The 22,579-nt window shown below is 45.2% G+C and overlaps 1 protein-coding gene across 1 annotated transcript in view; it reads left to right on the top strand.

Moving 5' to 3' along the window:
- Positions 1-21,753, top strand: part of sfrp5 (secreted frizzled-related protein 5) — a 91,731-nt gene extending 69,978 nt beyond the window's left edge. The window contains exon 3 of the mRNA XM_041209927.1: positions 20,438-21,753. Coding sequence (XP_041065861.1) covers positions 20,438-20,763 — 326 coding nt within the window. The 3' untranslated portion in view covers positions 20,764-21,753. The remainder of the gene's footprint in view (positions 1-20,437) is intronic.
- The last annotated feature ends 826 nt before the right edge of the window (positions 21,754-22,579 follow it).

Below are 22,579 nucleotides of genomic sequence, written 5' to 3'. Positions count from 1 at the left end.
AACAACAGCCGTGCGCACAGTTCTCAATGTTTGCAGCCCAGGTCTGCTCCGGTGAAGACATGGCCCCAAAAACCAAGATGATTGCAGCCGTCCCCCACCCCCCACCACCCCCCCCACCCCCCCCCCACCCCCCAATTCAGTGACGCATCCCTGGGCTACCTTCTGGACGCCATGAAGGCCCCCGCAATGTCCTCTACTCCCGCTCTGACTGCAGGAGGCCCAACAGCCTCATCACTCCAGTGGTGGCAGATGGGGTCAGTGCCAACGTTGCACACAAAAGGTCAGCCATCCAGTGCAGAAAACTGTTGAATGATCTCACCCGTGCCACCAGGGTAAGGCAACCATCTCAACACTCTGAAGTCGCACACTCACACGTTCAGTGGTATCTCACTCACTGACCACTTTAGGGACATCACCAATCACCCTCTTACACACGTCCTCTGTAATGACTAGACAGAGCAGACAGGTTTCAACAAGAAACAGATACACTTTATTACAGAGAGCTTCTCAGGTGCTACATGCTCGATCAGGACCCTCGTCAGGAAGCCGCACCCCACCCCCAGATCGCCCGCGCTTAGGGCTCATTGGTCGGAGCCTCCCAGATAGACAGCAGGAGAGGCTTTACCTTCAGTTACTGCACCCTCACATCTCCAACTGGCCCCATCTCCTCTGGAGACTGCCTCCTCATCCCTCACCATCTTGAGGCCACTTGCACAGATCAACATGTGCCCCCACACACACAAAGACGCCCTGGGATACCCCCCCTTCCCCAGTACAGCCCTCACCCTGCAGCCTCTTCCCTTGCCTGAGGCCACTTTGCCCCCTTCCCCAAGCCAGGCCTAGCCCTGCAGCCATTGAAAAGCCACCCCCAACTTACAGCTGGGCTGGTAGGTAGAGACCTGCCCATGAGCCCCTCTAAAAGTAACATGGTGCTGTCTGTGAAGCCTGGCGCTGATGATCGTAAGTGCTGACCGAAGCAAGGTGGGCAAACAAACCTCGAAGTCCTGAGTGAAGTGCAGCTCGCCTTGGTACTCGCTGCTTATGTGCAGTTGTGAAACACGTCGGCGTGAGTACCCTGATGATCCAGTGTGTGTGGGGTGGGGGTGGGGGGGGGGGTTGACTCCAGTGAGCAGGGCTTATAATGAGAGACTAACGTGTTGAAAATCAGGTTCCCGACGCGCGGCATCAGGAAACGTAGCCCAACATTGACGGGTGGAGCGGGCGATTGCAAACCGGCTTCACGATGGCGCGAAACCGATTTTTGGCCCTCTCACCAGATTGTTGCCCTCCGCAACATACCCCCACCCCCACCCCACCCCGGCCGACCTGCCATGATGCCCAGCGCCGACGGGGCTGGAAAATTCTGGCCCTAGTGTTAGCTCAGGCCAGTCTTGAAATTTGCTGAGATGCCAGCTCCTTGTGGGGCTGGATTTTACACTGACCAGATGGGCGCACACCCGACCCGCTCCGGCGTGAGGTGACACCGGGTAAGAGTCCCGATGACATCGCGCACTCGCCCGACGTTTCACTCGGTGGGCGCACACAACAGTCAGGAGCGCGCCCTCCGACAGTTAAGAGGGCAATTAAGCCCATTAACGGCGCAATTGTCTGCTATTTTACCTCACCCTGTTTTAGCTCACCCATCGTCAGGCAGGGCCTTTACATTTTTTTACGAAGCCTCATCCAAGGGCAGGATGAGGTTTCCGTTATGAAATAAAATAGGAATTGAAAACCTGTGGGCAGCACGTTTATCGCCGGTATTTTCAGGAGCCCGATTGCGGCGCCCGGACGTTTTTTTTTCTCTCCTTTTTGAAAATCATTGGAGCGTTTTCGGGCCTGCAGCTCCCTGAGGCGGCCCTCTGCCTTCAGGGGGCTTTCTCTCAGCGCTCCCCCGGCGATGAGGTCGTTGCCCACCCTCCTCACTCTCCACCCGCCCCCACCGCCAACCCCCACCCCCACCCAGGCAGCGCCAAGCTTTCCGGCGCTGAGCTTTCACGCTGCCTGACCATCAATTGACCAACCAGCGTGAAATCACGTTTGGGGGCTGATCGCGGTCAGCGGTCAGTTTCCAGGCCGATCCCGGGCCCACCCATCCCACCCGTCCACTGAGTTAAAAATTCAGGCCCTGGTTAGGGTGAATAATGAAAGCCTGAAAGACAATGTCAGATCGGTTGGACCAGAAGGTGCAGTTCAATGTAGGAAAATATGAAGTGATACACTTGGGTTCGGGCACACAGGTTGAAGGGAGCAGCACAAGTAGAAAAGGCCACATTGACAGTAAGAGGAGAATTTTATTTATAGCCTTTCCATCTCTGTTACCTCCTCCCTACAACCTCCTCCTCTAGCCCTACAAAGGATATGGGGGGAAAGCGGGAGCAGGCTATTGAGTTGGATGATCAGCCATGAACATAATGACTGGTGGAGCAGGCTGGAAGGGCCGAATGGCCTACTCCTGCTCCTGTTTTCTATGTTTCTGTGCTTTCTATGTAACCCTCTGAGGTTCATCTCTGCATTCCCACATCTTGCATCTTGCAGATCCACCACTCCCTGCTCCCCACTGATGGTGGTTGTACCTTCAGCCATCTAGGCCGGAGTTCTGGAATTTTCTCTCCACCTCTCTCTCGCCTCCGTTAAGATGCTGCTTAGAAACTCCCTCTTTGGCCAAGAACTTGCTCACCTATCCTGATGTTTCCTTGGGTTTGGTGCTCATTTTTATCCCATTATGTTCCTGTGAAGCATCTCGGCATGTTTTACCATGTTAAATGCAATATAGCCACTAGGGGAGACAGTGACATAGTGGTATTGTCAGTAGACTGGTAATTCACTAACCCAGGGTGATACTCTGCGCCCTTTCACTCAGAGATACTCTGGGGACCCAGGTTCAAATCTCACCATGGCAGAAGGTGGAATTTGAATTTTAAAAAGTTTAATAATGACCATGAGACTATTGCTAATTATCAATAATGTCCTTTAGGGAAGGAAATCTGCTGTCGTTACCTACATGTAGTGCCAGACCCACAGTAATGTGGTTGACTCTTAAAACGCCCTTTGAACAAGGGCACTTAGGGATGGGTAATAAATGCTGGCCTAGCCCACATCCCATGGGCAACTAAAAAAATGTGTAAATGTTGTTCCCATGGAATGCTCAATAAGGAAATAATGGTAAACTTGCACATAATTTTTTTACTGTGGTTTTTTTTATGTGTGGGTCATTGGGAAGCCCATTGGGGTAACGTGTGCACCCCAGAATTGTTTGGAGACATCAAGACTCCTTAGCATCTCCAGCCACTAAACTCCAAAAGTCTCTTGGATGGAGTGCGGACTCGAAATGTCACCTGTGTCCCTCTCCGCAGATGCTGTCAGACCTGCTGAGTTTTTCCAGGTGTTTTTGTTTCTGTTCCAGATTTCCAGCATCCGCAGTATTTTGCTTTTATATTTATGTTAAACCGAAGCCCCTGCCTACCCACTCAAATATTGGGCAGGACACCGGGGATAACTCTCCCGCTCTTCTTCATAGTAGGGGCCATGGGATCTTTTACACCCACCTGAGAGGGCAGGAAGGGCCTCTGTTTAACATCTCATCTGAAGAATGGCACTTCTGCCAGTGCAGCGCACACCCCCAGCTGGAGGCACTGGGAGTGTCAGTATGGCCAGGCAACAATCAAGAGCAGGGGTCTTGGCTGTTTGTACTTTCTGCCTCAACTGCCTAACCCAGAGAGGCTGCGTCCAACCTGGAACACCCTTGTCACCATTGTCAGCTGAAATCAGCAGTGAGCAAACCCTGAACCTGCCCTGGTTTGTTAGAGTCAACACCTCATAAAATGTGTATGCACGTGACATGAATAGAGTGCACCTCAGTGACTTATGGAAAAATAAGCAATTTGCTTTGCATCCAATACGTTTTCCGGTCCCCGAGGTGCGTTGTGAGGCACAGACTCGGTGCCTCTCGGCAGCTAGTTTCCCATCAGTCACCAGTACTTGGCCACATTCTTTTTTGTGTATATTTTCAATTCAGCTGCTGCAAGGCGGACAGCTCTGAGGCAGTAACGTGGCTGGAATTGTGGAGGTGAGGCTGTTTAAATCTATATTCTGGGCAGCATTCAGAGCCAAAGGAAATTGGAATTCATAATGACTCTTACGTTTCAGGCCCTCAACAGGAAAGAGCTGTTTTGGGAGTTGCTTACAACTGGGATGGCAATGAAGCTGCAGATTTTTTGGGGATTTGGATTACAAAGAAGACTCTGCTTTGCATTACTCACCAATAATGTCAAATAAGCAAACAGCAAAAAAAAAAAAAGTTGTGTCATTTTCTTTCTTTTTCAAACTGACAAGTCATTTCCCCAAATTTTCTCTCTCAACAATCTCACCTTCTTATGAAATGCTAGTATTGAGATCTATGGTGAAGTGGGGGGGAAGGGAGGGAAAGAACCAAAAGAGCGTGAAAATAGGAGCTGTAGCGGGACATTCAGCCCCTCGAGCTGCTCCGTCATCCAATAAGGTCAAGGCTGATCTTCCACCTCAACTCCACCTACCTGCCCTATCCTCTGATTCCTTAAAAGTCCAAATATCTATCAATCTCATTCTTCAATATGGTCAAGAAGTGAGCATCTACAATCCTCTGGGGTAGACAATTCCAAAGATTCACAATCCTCTGAGTGAAGAAATTTCTCCCCATCTCAATCCAAAATGAGATTAATCCCTAATTCTAGACTCTGCAGCCTGGGCGGGAAACAGCCTCTCATCCTCTACCCTGCCGACCTCGTTAATAGTTTTATATTTTTCAGTGAGATCATCTTTCATCTAAATTCCAGAGAATATAGGCCCATTCTAATCGATCTCCCTTCATAGGGCAACCATCCCAACCAGGGGTCAATCTAGTGAATCTTCACTGCACCTCTCTAAAGCAGGCCTACCCTTCTTTAGGAAAGGAGACAATCCCATGAGTTCACACTTTGATCCCCTCCACTTCCTTCTCCAAGTGAGCATTCATCGCATGGGTCTTTATAATACCAGAAGGATATTTGACCTATAGCGAGCATTACAGTCAAACTGGATCCTATCATCAGCTGATGACTATGTCTAGAGTCCAATGAACACAACTTTTTCTACATACTGATGGGACCATTGTCTATGGAGAGATAGCGGTGCGTTGCTTTTAAGAACAACAAACAATTGCTTTTATATAGCAACATAAATATCGGGAAATGCCTCAAGGCATTTTACAGGAGCATTATCAAGCAAAATTTGACACTAAGACACTTTAGGAGATTTTAGGGCAGTTGGCCAAAAGCTTGTTCAGTGAAGAGCATCTAAAGGAGGAGAGAGTGGGAGAGAGGTGGAGAGATTTAGGGAGGGAAGTCTCAAGCTTTGGGATAGGGCAGCTGAAGGCCTGGCCACCAATGCTGCTGCTTTGGAAAGTGGGGATTCGCAAGGAATCCTGTGAATTTACTGTGGATTGGGGGGAGGGGCTGGAGGAAGTTGCTTTTGTCAGTTTTTAAAAATGTATTCATTCATGGGATGTGGTTTCACTGGCAAGGCCTGCATTTATTGTCCATCCCTAATTGCCCCTGAGAAGGTAATGATGAATCTGCAGTCCGTGCAGTGAAGGTACACCAACAGTGCTGTTAGGAAGGGAGTTCCAGGATTTTGAGGGATGATAAGGGATCGGCGATACACTTCCAATCAGGATTGTTTGAGACCCGGAGGGGAACTTGCAGGTGGTGGTGTTCCATGCATCTGCTGCCCTTGTCCTTCTAGGCGGTAGAGATGTTATCAAAGAAGCCTTGGTGAGTTGCTGCTGTGCATCTTGTAAATGGTCCATGCTGCTGCCACTGTGCGTCGGTGGTGGAGGGAGTGAATGTTTAGGGTGGTGGATGGGGTGTTAATCAAGTGAGTTGCTTTGTCTTGGATGGTGTTGAGCATTTTTGGAGCAGCACTCATCCAGACAAGTGGGGAGTATTCCGTCACACTCCTGACTTGTGCGTTGTAGATGGTGGACAGGCTTTGGGGAGTCAGGAGGTGAGTTACTCGCTGCAGGATTCCTAGCTTCTGACCCGCTCTTGTAACCACAGCATTTATATGGCTGGTCCAGTCCGGTTTCTGGTTAATGGTGATTTCCAGGATGCTGATAGTGGGGGATTTGACAATGGTATCTTTATTGAATATCAAGAGTTGCTGAACAGATTTTCACATAGTGGAGAGTCTTGTCGTCTGGCACTTGTGAGGTGTACGTTTCACAGATGGGAGAGAGCATTGAAAACAAGGATGAGAATTTTAAATGAGCCACTGAAATGAGAGGCATTGGTACTCCTCCAGCTTCAGGTTCTGGAGCCGAACAGGATGAAAATCTTAAAATGGAGACATTACCGAATGTATTTCAGTGTATACCAATGTAGTTCAGTGAGCACAGGGGTGACAGGTGAACAGGACTTGGAGCAAGTTAGGATACGGGCAGCAGAGCTATGGATAAGCTCAGGTATTGGAATGCTATACCTTGTGATGCACAGTTGTCATTCTGCTTAGGAAGAGCAGTCTGCCTTTAAGACGACAAAATCTACATGTTGTGAAGTAAACACAGTCTGGCAACTTTGGAGAAAGCAATGTACTTGCCACTTTGGGGCTGAATGTGAAAAATACAATATTATAAGACTGTTTTTGTGTCTTTAACAAGTGATAACGTCTGGTGTGAGATTTCCTGCATGTGCTGGCACATCAGTTTGAATATATTAGAATCACAGAATAGTACAGCACAGGAGAAGCCCATTTGGCCCATCAAACCTGCACCAGCTCTTTCAAAGAGCAATCCAGTTAGCTGCATTCTTCTGCTCTTTCTCCATACTCTTGCAAGTAGTTTCTCCTTCAAGTTTTTACCAGATTCCCCTTTGAAGTTTATTATTGAATCTGTAGCCATCACTCAATCAGACAGTGCATCCCAAATCCTAACCACTCATTGCATGAAAAGGTTTTTTCCTCACGCTATCTCTGGTTTTTATGTCAATTGTCTTAAATCTGTGCCCTCTGTTTATTGACCCTTCAGTCATTGGAAACAGTTCCTCCATATTTGCCCTATTTAAACCCTTCATGATTTTAAACACCTATATCAAATATCCTCTTGGCCTTCTCTGCTCTAAGAACAACCCCAGCTTCTCCGGTCTCGCCACATAATTGTAATCCCTCATCCCTGGAACAGTAAATGTTTTCCATACCCCCTCCAAAGCCTTCCGTCTCAAAGAGCGATGCCCAGAATTGAACACAATCCTACAACTGGGGCTAGATGTTTAACATAACTTCCTTGCTTTTGTACTCTGCCTCTACAAGGTCCAGGATACCACATGCTTTATCAGATCCCATGTGCTTCCAGACCGAATATTGAGTTCAACAATTTTAGATCATGAACTCTCTCCTCCATCCCCACCCCCTTTCCGATCCCCCCTTTTTTTCCCCAATAATTTATGTAGATTTTTCATTTCCCACCTATTTCCATTATTTTTAAATGTATTTCCATCTATTGTTTTATCTCTACCTTTTATTTCGATCCCTTCCCTTCACCCCAACCCACCCCCACTAGGACTATCTGTACCTTGCTCATCCTGCTTTCTACCCTTAATTAGCACATTCCTTAGATAATATCACCACCTTCAACACCTCTTTGTCCTTTTGTCTGTGACATCTTTTGGCTATCTCCACCTATCACTGGCCCTCTATCCAGCTCTACTTGTCCCACCCACCCACCCCTTAAACCAGCTTATATTTCACCTCTTCTCTATTTTTCCTTAATTCTGTTGAAGAGTCATTCGGACTCAAAACATTAACTGTGTTCCTCTCCGCAGATGCTGCCAGACCTGCTGGGTTTTTCCAGGTATTTTTATTTTTATTTTTGTTTTGGATTTCCAGCATCCGCAGTTTTTTGCTTTTACTTTTGCTTTATCAGCTGCTTTGTTAACCTGCTCTGCCACCTTCAAAGATTTTTGTGCACAAACATCACCGCTTCTCCCCTCTTCTTACACCCCTTTTAAAATTGTATTTAACTTGTATTGTCTCTCCCTATCCTTCCTAGCAAAATATATCATCTCTCATGTGATGAAGAGATCTCTCGTGTAAGTACTTGATAGATCATACAGGATCCTGGGTTTTATAAATAGAGGCATAGAGTACAAAATCAAGGGTAATATAGTGAGCTTTTATTAAAACTGGTTTGGCCTCAACTGGAGTGTTGTGTTCAATTCTGGGCACCACACTTTAGGAAGGGTGTGAAGGTAATGGAGAGAGTGTGGAAAAGATTTGCAAGAATGGCTCCAGGGATGAGAGATTTCAGTTACGTGGATAGATTGGAAATGCTGGGGCTGTTCTCCCTAGGGAAGAGAAGGTTGAGAGGAGATTTGATTGAGGTGTTCAACAACATGAGGGGAGGGCTGGAAAGAGCAGATAGGGAGAAGCTGTTCCCATTGGAGGAAGTTAACATCATCCTCTTTTTGAGGAACTGACAACAGCACTGGCCACGGTAGATGTTTGGAACTCACTTCTGCAAATAGCAAGTTATGCTAAAACAATTGTTAATTTTAACCTAATGTTGCTGGATTATTGTTATCCAAAATATTAAGGGATCTGGAACAAAGACGGGTACGTGGAGTTAAGCCACAGATCAGCAATGATCACCTTGAATAGTGGAACAGACTCAAGGGGCTGAATGGCCTCCTACTGGTCCTATGTTCCTCGGTAGCATCGTGACAAGTTGTTATACCATCACAAAGCTTCAACATTCTGCCTAGAGTGTGTAGCCCAATATTGTTCGTTATACAATCACTTTGATCTCTTGCAAGGCTGAATAAGGCAGCCTTACTTTAATTACTACTTTCTCTTTTAGTGTTGCAACCATAATTATTATTAAGCCTGAGAATACCCCCTCACCCTCCCACCTTCCAGCAAGCCCTGGCCGCTACACATTGTGATCTGAGATTAAGCTGAACACAAAATTTTAAGGTAATTGTCAAAACAACCTGAGGGGGAAATGAATTTTAGCAGTGGTTAGTTGTGATCTGGAACGCACTGTCCAAAAGTGCAGTGGGAGCAGATCGAACAGTAACTTTCTAAAAGAGAACTGGATACACACTTGAAAAGGAAAACATTGGTGGGGCTGTGAGGAAGGGGTAGCAGCGGGGGTACGGGCGGGTAATGGTACTAATTCGATAGCATCTTTCAAAGCACCGGCACAAGTATGACGGGCTGAATAGCCTCGTTCTGTGCTGTATGATTCAATCATTCTAAACTGAGTGTGCGATCCCAGCTGAGTCTAATCAGCCAGCAATTGTTGCTAAAATGGGCTGAGTAAAAGTGGTTGGCCACAGGTCATTTCTCTCCAGTACTGGCTTGTATTTTTCTTTTGTAAAAGGATTTAATTTATTCCTTATTGTTAACCCCGAGGAAAGCACACTGCTGGTCCAAGCATAATTCTGATCCTAGTGTCAAATTCCAACGCGTCCAAACGGTTTCCCATTCACTGGCATTACACTCAAACATCTCATCCAAGCAAAACATATTACTCGAGATTCTTTGTTCAAGGGTGAAATGTTCTTCAACCCTTTGCTGATGTTGCTAATCACAATGTGCACATTGCTGAAATACAGAACCTGCTCATAAAAGCACACAAAAAAACCCAGTCATTTTCATAAAAGTTTGTTACTTGTTTCTATATATGCTTTTCTCCCAGTTTATTAACTCACTCCTGGGCTGTTATTCTATATATAAACCCCCCGAACCCCTCGATTAGATTCCAGTCTGTAACTCACTCCCAGGTATCTGTTAACGAAAACAAAAATAAAAATACCTGGAAAAACTCAGCAGGTCTGGCAGCATCTGCGGAGAGGAACACAGTTAACGTTTCGAGTCCAAATGACTCTTCAACAGAACTAAGGAAAAATAGAAGAGAGGTGAAATATAAACTGGTTTAAGGGGGGTGGGATAGGTAGAGCTGGATAAAGGGCCAGTTTTAAGTGGAGATAACCAAAAAATGTCATAGACAAAAGGACAAGGAGGTGTTGGTGGTGGTGATATTATCTAAGAAATGTGCTAATAGGTGACATTAAGGGTAGAAAGCAGGATGAGCAGGGTAGTGGGGGTGGGGTGAAGGAAAGGGATCGAAATAGGCTAAAAGGTAAAGATGGAAATACATCTAAAAATAACGGAAATAGGTGGGAAAAGAAAAATCTATATAAATTATTGGAAAAAAAGCGGATCGGAAGGGGGGTGGGGATGGAGAAGAGAGTTCATGATCTAAAGATGTTGAACTCAATATTCAGCCCGGAAGGCTGTAAAGTGCCTAGTCGGTAGATGAGGTGCTGTTCCTCCAGTTTGCGTTAAGCTTCACTGGTATCTGTTATTCTATATATAAAAAACCAAGCCCCTCGGTTCAATTCCAGTCTGTAACCCACTCCCGAGTATCTGTTACTCTATATATAAACCACCCAAAACCCTTGATTAGACTCCTGTCTGTAACTCACTCCCAATATCTGTTATTCTATATATAAACCCCCTCAACCCCTCGATTAGATTCCAGTCTGTAACTCACTCCCGGGTATCTATTATTCTATATTTAAAGCACCAGAACCCCTCGATTAGATTCCAGTCTGTAACTCACTCCCGGGTACCTGTTATTCTACATATAAACCACCCGAACCCCTCAATTAGATTCCAGTCTGTAACTCACTCCCGTGTATCTGTTATTCAATATATAAACCCCCCAAACCCCTTGATTAGATTCCAGTCTGTAACACTCACTCCCAGGTATCTGTTATTCTATATATAAACCACCCAAACCTCTTGATTAGACTCCAGTCTGTAATTCACTCCTGGGTATCTGTTATTCTATATATAAACCACCCCAAACCCTTTGATTAGATTCCAGTCTGTAACTCACTCCCGGGTATCTGTTATTCTATATATAAACCACCCAAATCCCTCGATTAGATTCCAACCTGTAATTCACTCCCAGGTATCTGTTATTCTATATATGAACCACCCAAACCCCTTGATCAGATTCCAGTCTGTAACTCACTCCGGGGTATCTGTTATTCTATAAATAAACCACTCGAACCCCTCGATTAGATTCAAGTCTGTAACTCACTCCCAGGTATCTGTTATTCTATATATAAACCACCCGAACCCCTCGATTAGATTCCAGTCTGTAACTCACTCCCGGGTACCTGTTATTCTATATATAAACCACCCGAACCCCTCAATTAGATTCCAGTCTGTAACTCACTCCCGGGTATCTGTTATTGTATACATAAACCACCCAAACCCCTCGATTAGTTTCCAACCTGTAATTCACTCCTGGGCATCTGTTATTCTATATATAAACCACCCAAACCCCTTGATCAGATTCCAGTCTGTAACTCACTCCCGGGTATCTGTTATTCTATATATAAACCCCCTGAACCCCTCAATTAGATTCCAGTCTGTAACTCACTCCCGGGTATCTGTTAACGAAAACAAAAGTAAAAATACCTGGAAAAACTCAGCAGGTCTGACAGCATCTGCGGAGAGGAACACAGTTATCGTTTCGAGTCCGTAGGACTCTTCATCAGAACTAAGGAAAAATAGAAGAGAGGTAAGATATAAGCTGATCTAAGGGGGATGGGACAGGTAGAGCTGGATAGAGGGCCAGTGATAGGTGGAGATAACCAAAAAATGTCATAGACAAAAGGACAAGGAGGTGTTGATGGTGGTGATATTATCTAAGAAATGTGCTAATAGATGACATTAAGGGTAGAAAGCAGGATGAGCAAGGTAGTGGGGGTGGGTGGAGGGAAGGGATCGAAATTGGCTAAAAGGTAAAGATGGAAATACATTTAAAAATAATGGAAATAGGTGGGAAAAGAAAAATCTATATAAATTATTGGAAAAAAGTGGATCGAAAAGGGGGTGGGGATGGAGGGGAGAGTTCATGATCTAAAGATGTTGAACTCAATATTCAGCCCGGAAGGCTGTAAAGTGCCTAGTCAGAAGATGAGGTGCTGTTTCTCCAGTTTGCGTTAAGCTTCACTGGTATCTGTTATTCTATATATAAACCCCCCAAGCCCTTCAGTTCAATTCCAGTCTGTAACCCACTCCCGGGTATCTGTTACTCTATATATAAACCACCCGAACCCTTGATTAGATTCCAGACTGTAACTCTCACTCCCAGGTATCTGTTATTCTATATATAAACCACCCAAACCCCTTGATTAGTCTCTAGTCTGTAATTCACTCCTGGGTATCTGTTATTCTATATATAAACCACCCCAAACCTCTTGATTAGACTCCTGTCTGTAACTCACTCCCTGGTATCTGTTATTCTGTATATAAACCACCCCAAACCCCTCAATTAGATTCCAGTCTGTAACTCACTCCAGGGTATCTGTTATCGTATATATAAACCCCCCCAAACCGCTCGATTAGATTCCAGTCTGTAACTCACTCCTGGGCATCTGTTATTCTACATATAAACCACCCCAAACGCCTCGATTAGATTCCAGTCTGTAACCCACTCTCGGGTATCTATTATTCTATGTAATCTATGATAATTTCAGCCTGTTTGGGAATTGAACCTGTGCTGTTGGTGTTGCTCTGCAATACAAACCAGCTATCCAGCCAACTGAACCAGCCGACACCCAGACACCACCTTCTCAACCTTGCCCTTCAGCTGAGGTGTGGTGACCATCAGGTTAAACTCACCACCAATCGTCCCTCTCTAATGAGAGAGCACCCTATGGTCCTCTGGGACTATGGCTGCTTTCATTCCAATCATCCGAACCCCTCGATTAGATTCCAGTCTGTAACTCACTCCTGGGTGCCTATTATTCTATATATAAACCCCACTGAACCCCTCGATTAGATTCCAGTCTGTAACTCACTTCTGGGTGCCTGTTATTCTATATATAAACCCCTTGAACCTCTCGATTAGATTCCAGTCTGTAACTCACTCCCGGGTATCTGTTATTCTATATATAAACCCCCTGAACCCCTCGATTAGATTCCAGTCTGTTATCCAATCTCGGGTATCTATTATTCTATGTAATCTATGATAATTTCAGCCTGTTTGGGAATTGAACCTGTGCTGTTGGTGTTGCTCTGCAATACAAACCAGCTGTCCAGCCAACTGAACCAGCCGACACCCAGACACCACCTTCTCAACCTTGCCCTTCAGTTGAGGTGTGGTGACCATCAGGTTAAACTCACCACCAATCGTCCCTCTCTAATGAGAGAGCACCCTATGGTCCTCTGGGACTATGGCTGCTTTCATTCCAATCATCCGAACCCCTCGATTAGATTCCAGTCTGTAACTCACTCCTGGGTGCCTATTATTCTATATATAAACCCCACTGAACCCCTCGATTAGATTCCAGTCTGTAACTCACTTCTGGGTGCCTGTTATTCTATATATAAACCCCTTGAACCTCTCGATTAGATTCCAGTCTGTAACTCACTCCCGGGTATCTGTTATTCTATATATAAACCCCCTGAACCCCTCGATTAGATTCCAGTCTGTAACTCACTCCCGGGTATCTGTTATTCTATATATAAACCCCCCGAACCCCTTGATTAGATTCCAGTCTGTAACTCACTTCTGGGTGCCTGTTATTCTATATATAAACCCCTTGAACTTCTCGATTAGATTCCAGTCTGTAATTCACTCCCGGGTATCTGTTATTCTATATATAATCCACTCGAACCCCTCGATTAGATTCCAGTCTGTAACTCACTCCTGGGTGCCTGTTATTCTATATATAAACCACCCTGAACCCCTCGATCAGATTCCAGTCTGTCACTCACTCCCGGGTATCTGTTATTCTATATATAAATCCCCCAAACCCCTCGATTAGATTCCAGTCTGTAACTCACTCCCGGGTATCTGTTATTCTATATATAAATCACCCCGAACCCTTCGATTAGATTCCAGTCTGTAACTCACTCCCGGGTCTCTGTTATTCTATATATAAATCACCCTGAACCCCTCGATTAGATTCCAGTCTGTAACTCTCACTCCCAGGTATCTGTTATTCCATATATAAACCACCCCAAACCCCTTGATTAGACTCCAGTCTGTAATTCACTCCTGGGTATCTGTTATTCTATATATAAACTACCCCAAACCCCTTGATTAGACTCCTGTCTGTAACTCATTCCTGGGTATCTGTTATTCTATATATAAACCACCCCAAACCCCTTGATTAGACTCCTGTCTGTAACTCACTCCCAGGTATCTGTTATTCTGTATATAAACCATCCCAAACCCTTTGATTTCATTCCAGTCTGTAATTCACTTCCGGGTATCTGTTAATGTATACGTAAACCCCCCCAAACCGCTCAATTAGATTCCAGTCTGTAACTCACTCCTGGGCATCTGTTATTCTATATATAAATCCCCCCAAACCGCTCGATTAGATTCCAGTCTGTAACTCACTCCTGGGCATCTGTTATTCTGTATATAAACCACCCCAAACCCTTTGATTTCATTCCAGTCTGTAACTCACTCCCGGGTATCTGTTATTGTATACATAAACCCCCCCAAACCGCTCAATTAGATTCCAGTCTGTAACTCACTCCTGGGTATCTGTTATTCCATATATAAACCCCCCCAAACCGCTCGATTAGATTCCAGTCTGTAACTCACTCCTGGGCATCTGTTATTCTACATATAAACCACCCCAAACTCCTCGATTAGATTCCAGTCTGTAACCCACTCTCGGGTATCTATTATTCTACGTATTCTATGATAATCTCAGCCTGTATGGGAATTGAACCTGTGCTGTTGGTGTTGCTCTGCAATACAAACCAGCTGTCCAGCCAACTGAACCAGCCGACACCCAGACACCACCTTCTCAACCTCGCCCTTCAGCTGAGGCGTGGTGACCATCAGGTTAAACTCACCACCAATCGTCCCTCTCTAATGAGAGAGCACCCTATGGTCCTCTGGGACTATGGCTGCTTTCATTCCAATCATCCGAACCCCTCGATTAGATTCCAGTCTGTAACTCACTCCCGGGTATCTGTTATTCTATACATATAAACCACCCGCTTCCTCCCTCCATCTCCATACCTCTTGATTAGATTCCAACCTGCTACTCAGTCCCAGGTGCCTGGATTAACCAGTGGACTTACTATTGGGGTGTGGCCTGGGTGAGTGGGAGGCAGGACCTGGAGAGCTCTGTGCTGTGCAAGTCATGCACTCCTCATTATCTTGCTGGCCTCCATACTCCTCCCACTCTATGTCAGTGGTCCATGGTAAGCAGTGGACTGTTAATTCATTAAAACTTGCAGTCTGGCAAAGCCCTTCCCCTTATTCTTTTGAAAATTTGGCCACAATCGCATCTGGTCAGTGTTACTTGTGGACGGACGCAACCCCACATCAGTAGGCAATTTAGCGGAGAAGGAGAGGCTGAGGTCCCTGGATAAGAAACGAGAAGGAGGAAATTGCTTTTATTCAGCCAAACAAGATTTAAAATTGAGCCTCAGCATGGCATGGGGAATTCTCCACACAAGTTAATAAAAAGCACATGAAGAATGAAACAAAATCCTGTGAGCATCAACTTAAGTGATAGAGTCCTGGGGGTTGATTTAATCCCCATGCAATGATGTTTAACACCCCGCCTTCCCCACCAGGATTTTACTCTCAATGGATGTCAATGCAGCATAAAATCTGGCTGGAGGGGGTAAAGTCAGGGGGGTTAAAATCAGCCGGGAGGAATTATTCAAAAAGAGGAAGTGCTGGAAAAAACTCAACAGGTCTGGCAGCATCTGTGGAGAGAGAAACAGAGTTAATGTTTCAAGTCCGTACGACTCTCCATCAGAACATCCGCAGTGTTTTGCTTTCATCGGGGGGGGAATTAAAGTTGGGGGTGCGACCTGAACCTGCTCTGCTCTGGTTGGTCCAGCTGGGTTTTACCTCTCACCCCCTGACTCCTGTAGGATTCCCTAACCGTGCACGTCAGCTGAAACATGTAGACAGATGGGACAGCACGCACCCCGGACTGAGGGGTTTTGGTTATGAATCCGGCCTATCTTGACATATATCACTTGTAAAGTTCTCCGCCCACTTCACAGCAGGTTTGGACATCGACCTCATGTTTTCAATGCCATATATCTCAGCCGATGGCTCTGCCTCGCTGACGAAGTTGGGAGCGTGCGGCATGTTTTGAAGGGTCTAATGATGGTTGGTATCCCTCTCCCTACCGAGGGTTGAGGTCTGGGATCCAGCAACTGGAGCACATCGCATGGGCATAGTACAGGACTGAGGGAGATCTGCATTGCTAAGGGGCTCAGTTTTTAGGCAACGTCTTAACTTGAAGCCACTGCTGTCCTATGAGGTGGAGCTTGCTGCATGCAAACATTGAAAGGAGGACCTTTCACAACCTCAGGATGTCCCAAAGCACTTTACAGTCAATGAAAAACTGTTGATGTGTCACCAGTGTTTTAGTGTAGGAAACTCTACAGCTAACCTGCGTACACAAGCTCCCATATGTGATAAATAACCAGATCATCTGCTCTTTGGTGTTGATGGTTAAAGGATACAGTAAATGTTGAGAGCTCCCCTGCTCTTCTTCGAATAGTGGGGGTCTTTTACATCCAGCTGAGAGAGTTTCAAGTCTTAACCATGGTCAATTAACACTAATACTTTAATCAGGAGCCTGTTCTGCATTAGCCTTAAGGTCTCAGAAACTTGTTATACCTTCTCTATTTACACCAAAACCATGTGGCTACCCCCATTAGGCCATACCTACCTGGATCCAAAGCCTGAACATGCAGGCGATGGGAGGTAAGTTAGATCAAATTCATTTTGGATTTCATTGTGACCTTTGCCTCCAGCCCCGAGAGCTGCCCCTCCCCCTCCCCCCCCGCCCACCCCACCCCCACTGGCCCCCAGTCCTGGGTGTCCCACCACCTCCCCCCACTCCCCACTCCTCTCTCAAATAGAATCACCTCCAGATTCTCCCATAGTGGGGAAAAGCAAGTTGGGAAGGCCAAATTTGGAGGGACGCAGAGTCCTTGGAGAGTTGTAGGGCTGGGGGAGGTTACAGAGATAGGTCAGACCATGGATGGATTTGAAAACAAGGGTGAGGCCCGGTCTTAAACTCCACATTATAGACCCAAGATGCGAAAGTCATAAACTCGAGATTTGTGCAGCCCTGTAAACTCTGTGGACTTAAATCTCGTCTCGATGGTAAGCTCGATGGTAAAGTTTATGAGCTGTTGATTTTTACAAGGGGTCCCTGTCATATTTCAAAGCCTGCGCTTTCTGTGAGATGGGAGCTTGTCAAGAGAGGTGAGGCTTGGTGCTAGAAAGGCAAAATGCCCCTTTAGCTGTAGATTCCTCTGACTGTGGATGTTGTGTAAATGCTGTGGTACAGTTAGGATGCTTCCAGGCTGCTCTTCTATAAAGACCCCACCGCCACATTTTGAAAAACAACAAGGGAGTTCCCTGTGGTGTCCTGGGCTAATATTTATCCCTCAACCAATATCATTGCCGTTTGTGGGATCTTTCTGTGTGCAAATTGGCTGCCCTGCTTCCTACATTATAAGAGTGACTACATTTCAAGCCGACTTCATTGTAATGCAAAAGACACACCTCCCCTGTCCCCTCCCTCCAGCTGATTCCTCCCTATGCCTTAAGAGGGCAATGGCAACCCCAGACTTCCACTGGATTGGTCCATGAGCTTGGCAAAGTACAGCAACAGTTTTTTAAAAATGTATTCTTTCACCGGATGCGGCAAGGCCAGCATCTGTTGCCCATCCCTAATTGCCCTTGTGGCTTACTAGGAGGGCAGTTAAGAGTCAACCACATTGCTGTGTGGGTCTGGAGTCACATGTAGGTAGGCCAGACCGGGTAAGGACAGCAGATTTCTTTCCCTAAAGCGTATTGACGAACCAGATGGGTTTTTACAACAATCTATGATAGTTTATTGTCACCATTACTGAGACTAGCTTTATATTCCAGTTGGGATGCTACAGATATATAGGGCATTGATGAGACCACACCCAGAGTACAGTGTACAGTTTTGACCACCTTGCCTAAGGAGGGGTATACTTGCCTTGGAAGCAGTTCAGAGAAGGTTCACTAGGCTGATCCTTGGGATGAAGGGGTTGTTTTATAAGGAAAGGTTGAGCAGCTAGGACCTATACTCATTGTAGTTTAGAAGAATGAGAGGGGATCTTATTGTAACATAAGATTTTGAGGGGCCTTGATGAGGTAGGTGCTGGGAGGAAGTTTCCTCTCATGGGGCAATCTAGAGCTAGGGGGCACAGTTTTAAAAATAAGGGGGCCTCCCAATTAAAATGGAGATGAGGAAGGATTTCTTCTCTCAAGGGTCATTCCTTAGTGTTTGGAACTCTCTTCCACAGAGAGCAGTGGAGGCTGGGCCATTGAATATATTCAAGGCTGAGTTAGAGAGATTTTTGATCAAGAATGGAGTCAAGGATTATGGAGAGCAGGCACAAAAGTGGCGCTGAGGCCACTAACAGATCAGCTATGATCTTATTGAATGGTGGAGCAGGCTCGAGGGGCCGAATGGCCTACTCCTGATCTGATTTCTTAAAATCTTATGACAGCTGAGTTATGCTGTCTGATAGACTGAAGGTAACAGATTCAACAGTAGCCTTCAAAAAGAAATTGGATAAACATTTGAAGGGGAAAATATTCAGGGATTGTGGGGAAAGAGCTGGGAGGGGGAGGGTGGAATCAACTGGATTGTTCTTGAATGAGTCGGAGCAGATTCGATGGGCCGAATAGCCTCCATCTGTGTTATACTGTTCTATGGTTCTACACAAAGTGAAATCATTGTAATTGCATCAGAATAGTTCTTGCCAAGCTTCTGAGCTCAGCAGATCAGTGTGAAGGACACCTCATCCTCCATCCCAACCCCTCCATGGCTTTCCCTCTCTCAGTCTGAGTGTCCTTCTCCAGCCATCAGTCCTGGTCCAGCCCCAGAACATCTGACTCATCTCCAGCCATTTCCAGACATCCAAGTGCTTTTTTGGTTGTAAAATGCTTTGGGACATCATGGGGGCATGAAGGGCATTACAGGTCTTTCTATATGACACAGTAAAATCTTGCAACTGCATCTAAAAGGACTGGTAAATGGCGGAGTGTGTGCCACAGTGAGAAATCACACTCAAAAACAAACACACACTCAAACACACAAACATGCACTCAAACACACACTCAAACACACAAACACACACTCAAACACACAAACACACACTCAAACACACAAACATGCACTCAAACACACAAATATGCACTCAAACACACACTCAAACACACAAACACACACTCAAACACACAAATATGCACTCAAACACACACTCAAACACACAAACACACACTCAAACACACACTCAAACACACAAACATGCACTCAAACACACACTCAAACACACAAACGCACACAAACATGCACTCAAACACACACTCAAACACACAAACACACTCAAACACACAAACACGCGCTCAACACTCCTACAACTTAATTCAAAGTTATATTTGGAATTTGGCTTTTCCATTCTGTTAACTATCCAAGATCCTCTCTGAGGCACCTCCAAGCTCAAGTCTGTCCAGTGTTATCTCATTCCCCAGACTTTTGACACCAGGGATCAATGTCATGGGCCTTCTCTTCACTGAAACTAGAGCTTGGACATTGGGAAAAATAGAAAAAAAAATGGCTTGCATTTCTATAGCATTCTTCACATCCTCAAGATGTTCCAAAGTGCTTTACAGCCAATGACATACTTTTGAAGGGTAGTAACTGTTGCAATACAGAAAGCACTGCAACCAATTTTCACACGGAAGCTCCCACAAACAGCAGAGTGATAATAATCAGACAGTCTGTTTTAGTGACGCTGATTGAGGCATAAATATTGGCCACGACATTGGGTTAACTGTCCTACCTTTCCTCAAATAGTACCAAGGGATTTTTTTATGTCCTTCTGAGGGGGCAGCTAGTTTCTTAAGGATTCAAGAGTTGGTCTGAAAGATGGCACCTCTGACAGTGCAGCATTCCCTCAGTTTGCACTGGAGTTCCAGCCTAGATTTTGTGCTCAAATGTCTGGAGTAGCACATGAACCTATGACCTTCTGAAGACTGAAAATAACTGAGTTATGGCTGATATTCAAGCGCCATGCACGTGTAAGCTTTTAATTTTTTAAATTCTTTCATGGGAGTGGTTATCTCTGGCAAGGCCAGTATCTGTTGCCCATCCCTAATTGCCCTTGAGAAGACTCTAGGTAAACAAGTGTCTTCAAGATAACAGAAGTGGGCATTGGAGATACGTTACCTTTATTACAAAACAAAAGCTGCCACAAGACCGGGTGGCGTATCTCAGTTGGTCCCAATTGAGTAGAGCAGGGTGGGGGTGTAAAACAGATTGGTAATGATTCCTGTTCCTGTTTTTCTCTATTTTCGCAGCACTCAAGATGAAGATCAAAGAGATAAAGAGGGAGAAAGGGGACCGCAAAATCATCTCGCAGAGGAAGAAGAAGGTCCTGAAAATGGGACCATTGAAAAAGAAGGACCTGAAGAAGCTGGTTCTGTTCATTAAAAATGGAGCAAGCTGCCCTTGTAACCAGCTGGACAACACAAACAGCAACTTCCTAATAATGGGCCGAAAATGGGACAACCAACTTCTCCTCACTGTCATCCACAAATGGGACAAGAAGAACAAGGATTTGCGCTACGCTGTGAAAATAATGAAAACCTATCAATGTCCCACATATCACCATGTCTTCCAATGACTGCATTTGAGAAAAGATACTCACTTGGAAAGTAAACTGAAGCAAACTCTCAAAAATTGCTTTTATAATTTCCTTTAAAAAAAAATTACACTCTTCCAATCTTATCGAATGAGCTTTTCCTTATATAACGATTCCTTTATCAAAAATCTTGTCTCAGTAACCAGATGGAATAGAAAGTTTAAACGTGTTTTAAATGATGAAGGTGATTGATGACTGAATACTTAAATGCAAGATCAGAGGGTAAAAGAATAAGCCAATGCCTCTCTCTCTTCCTCTCTCTCTCTCTTTCTCTCTTTCTTTCCCCTCTTCAAAAATAATACCGCTTAGATAACCTGACATGAGGAAGATTGTTTCCATTGATTCCAGAGTTGTGGGAATAATAAATGTTATGGGATGTATTACTGATGGAGATCGCCATGCGTAGGAACACTCCAATGAACAACCAGTTCGATGGACCTTTTATAGTCTTAAACTGAAAGGAAACTTGCTCCGACCGAGAGATTATTGTTGGTCTTCTTGATATGGCATGGACTCCTTGGGTTAGGTGAGATTTGGGTTTGAAGGACTATGGCTTGACTGGAAATGAAATCAGAATTGACAGCATGGTATCGCTGGTTTAGTTTGCTGTCTGACTAAAGAGATGGGACATCCTACCCAATGTTAAGGGTAGAACTGTTTTGTCGTAGTGTCATACACTTTAATGAGGATTGTTGGCTATGAATTTATCGTCATGGCGATAATTGTCCTGGTCATGTACTGTGGATTAAATGTTTGTATGTACTGAAACCTTCAATGTGAAAAAAGTAACTATAATCCTAAGGCATGGTAATGGCAGAGTGTTACTTTTCAATGTATGCCTATATGCATCATCCTGTATGTTAGAACCACATACCAACAGTGATTATTTTGTTTCTTTTTAAAATATTATTTCAATTTGCAATCTTTTTATTTTTGAAATGCCTGGCAATGGCGCCTCCTATCTGAGGTGCCACTCACAGGTTACCTTGGCCAGGAACTTACTCACGTTTAAATAATAAAAAGTAAGTAACCTAAATTAGCACAATGGTATCTTCTAAGGATCTCGTTGAGTGTTCTTTTTGCAATGCCCCTTTCATTAAAAGGGACAGCGTTCTTGTCACTGCAGAAGGAGAAGCGAGTCACCAAGGCTTCTTCAGTCACACCGTCCAAACCTGTGACCTCCATCACTTACAAGGAACAAGAGCCTGGGAACGCCATCACCCCCAGGTTCCCCTCCAAGTCACACACATGCCATCCTGACTTGGAGATCGGCACGGCATCAAAAGACCCTGGAACTCCCTTGGTTATTTGGCATGTCCACTACAACATGACATCAGTCCAGAGTTTTAAATACAGCAGGCAAACAGCACGGCGGGAGTACCTTCATTACATGGACTGCCGCGGCTCAATCAGGTGCCTCACCTCCACTTTCTTAAGGCAACCAGGGAGCAGTAAATGCTGACTTTGCCAGCAACACCCACATCCAGAGGATATTTTAATTTAGTTAATAATCAGAAAGCCATTGGGTGTACTGGCACAAGGAGGCACCACTGGAAAGGGAGCCAGGGGCAAGGGCACAGATTACAACAGAAGCAGGTTATCAACCTGACAGAGCAGGCCTATTGACCTCCTGCTGTGCCAGTGTATAATCCTCAGGCCAGTTGGTGGGTTTCTCACTGTGCAGTTCGCCTCCAGAGGTAAAATTATCTCAGGCCCTTGAATTCAAGGAAGCAAAACTTCAGAGACCATCACCAAACCTTGCGATAAGTGTCAGGGGAAGAAAAAATGGTTTGCTAAA

This window comes from Carcharodon carcharias, chromosome 17, assembly GCF_017639515.1.
Source record: "Carcharodon carcharias isolate sCarCar2 chromosome 17, sCarCar2.pri, whole genome shotgun sequence".
In the NCBI taxonomy this organism is placed as follows: Eukaryota; Metazoa; Chordata; class Chondrichthyes; order Lamniformes; family Lamnidae; genus Carcharodon; species Carcharodon carcharias.
This window is presented reverse-complemented; position numbering and strand designations above follow the sequence as displayed.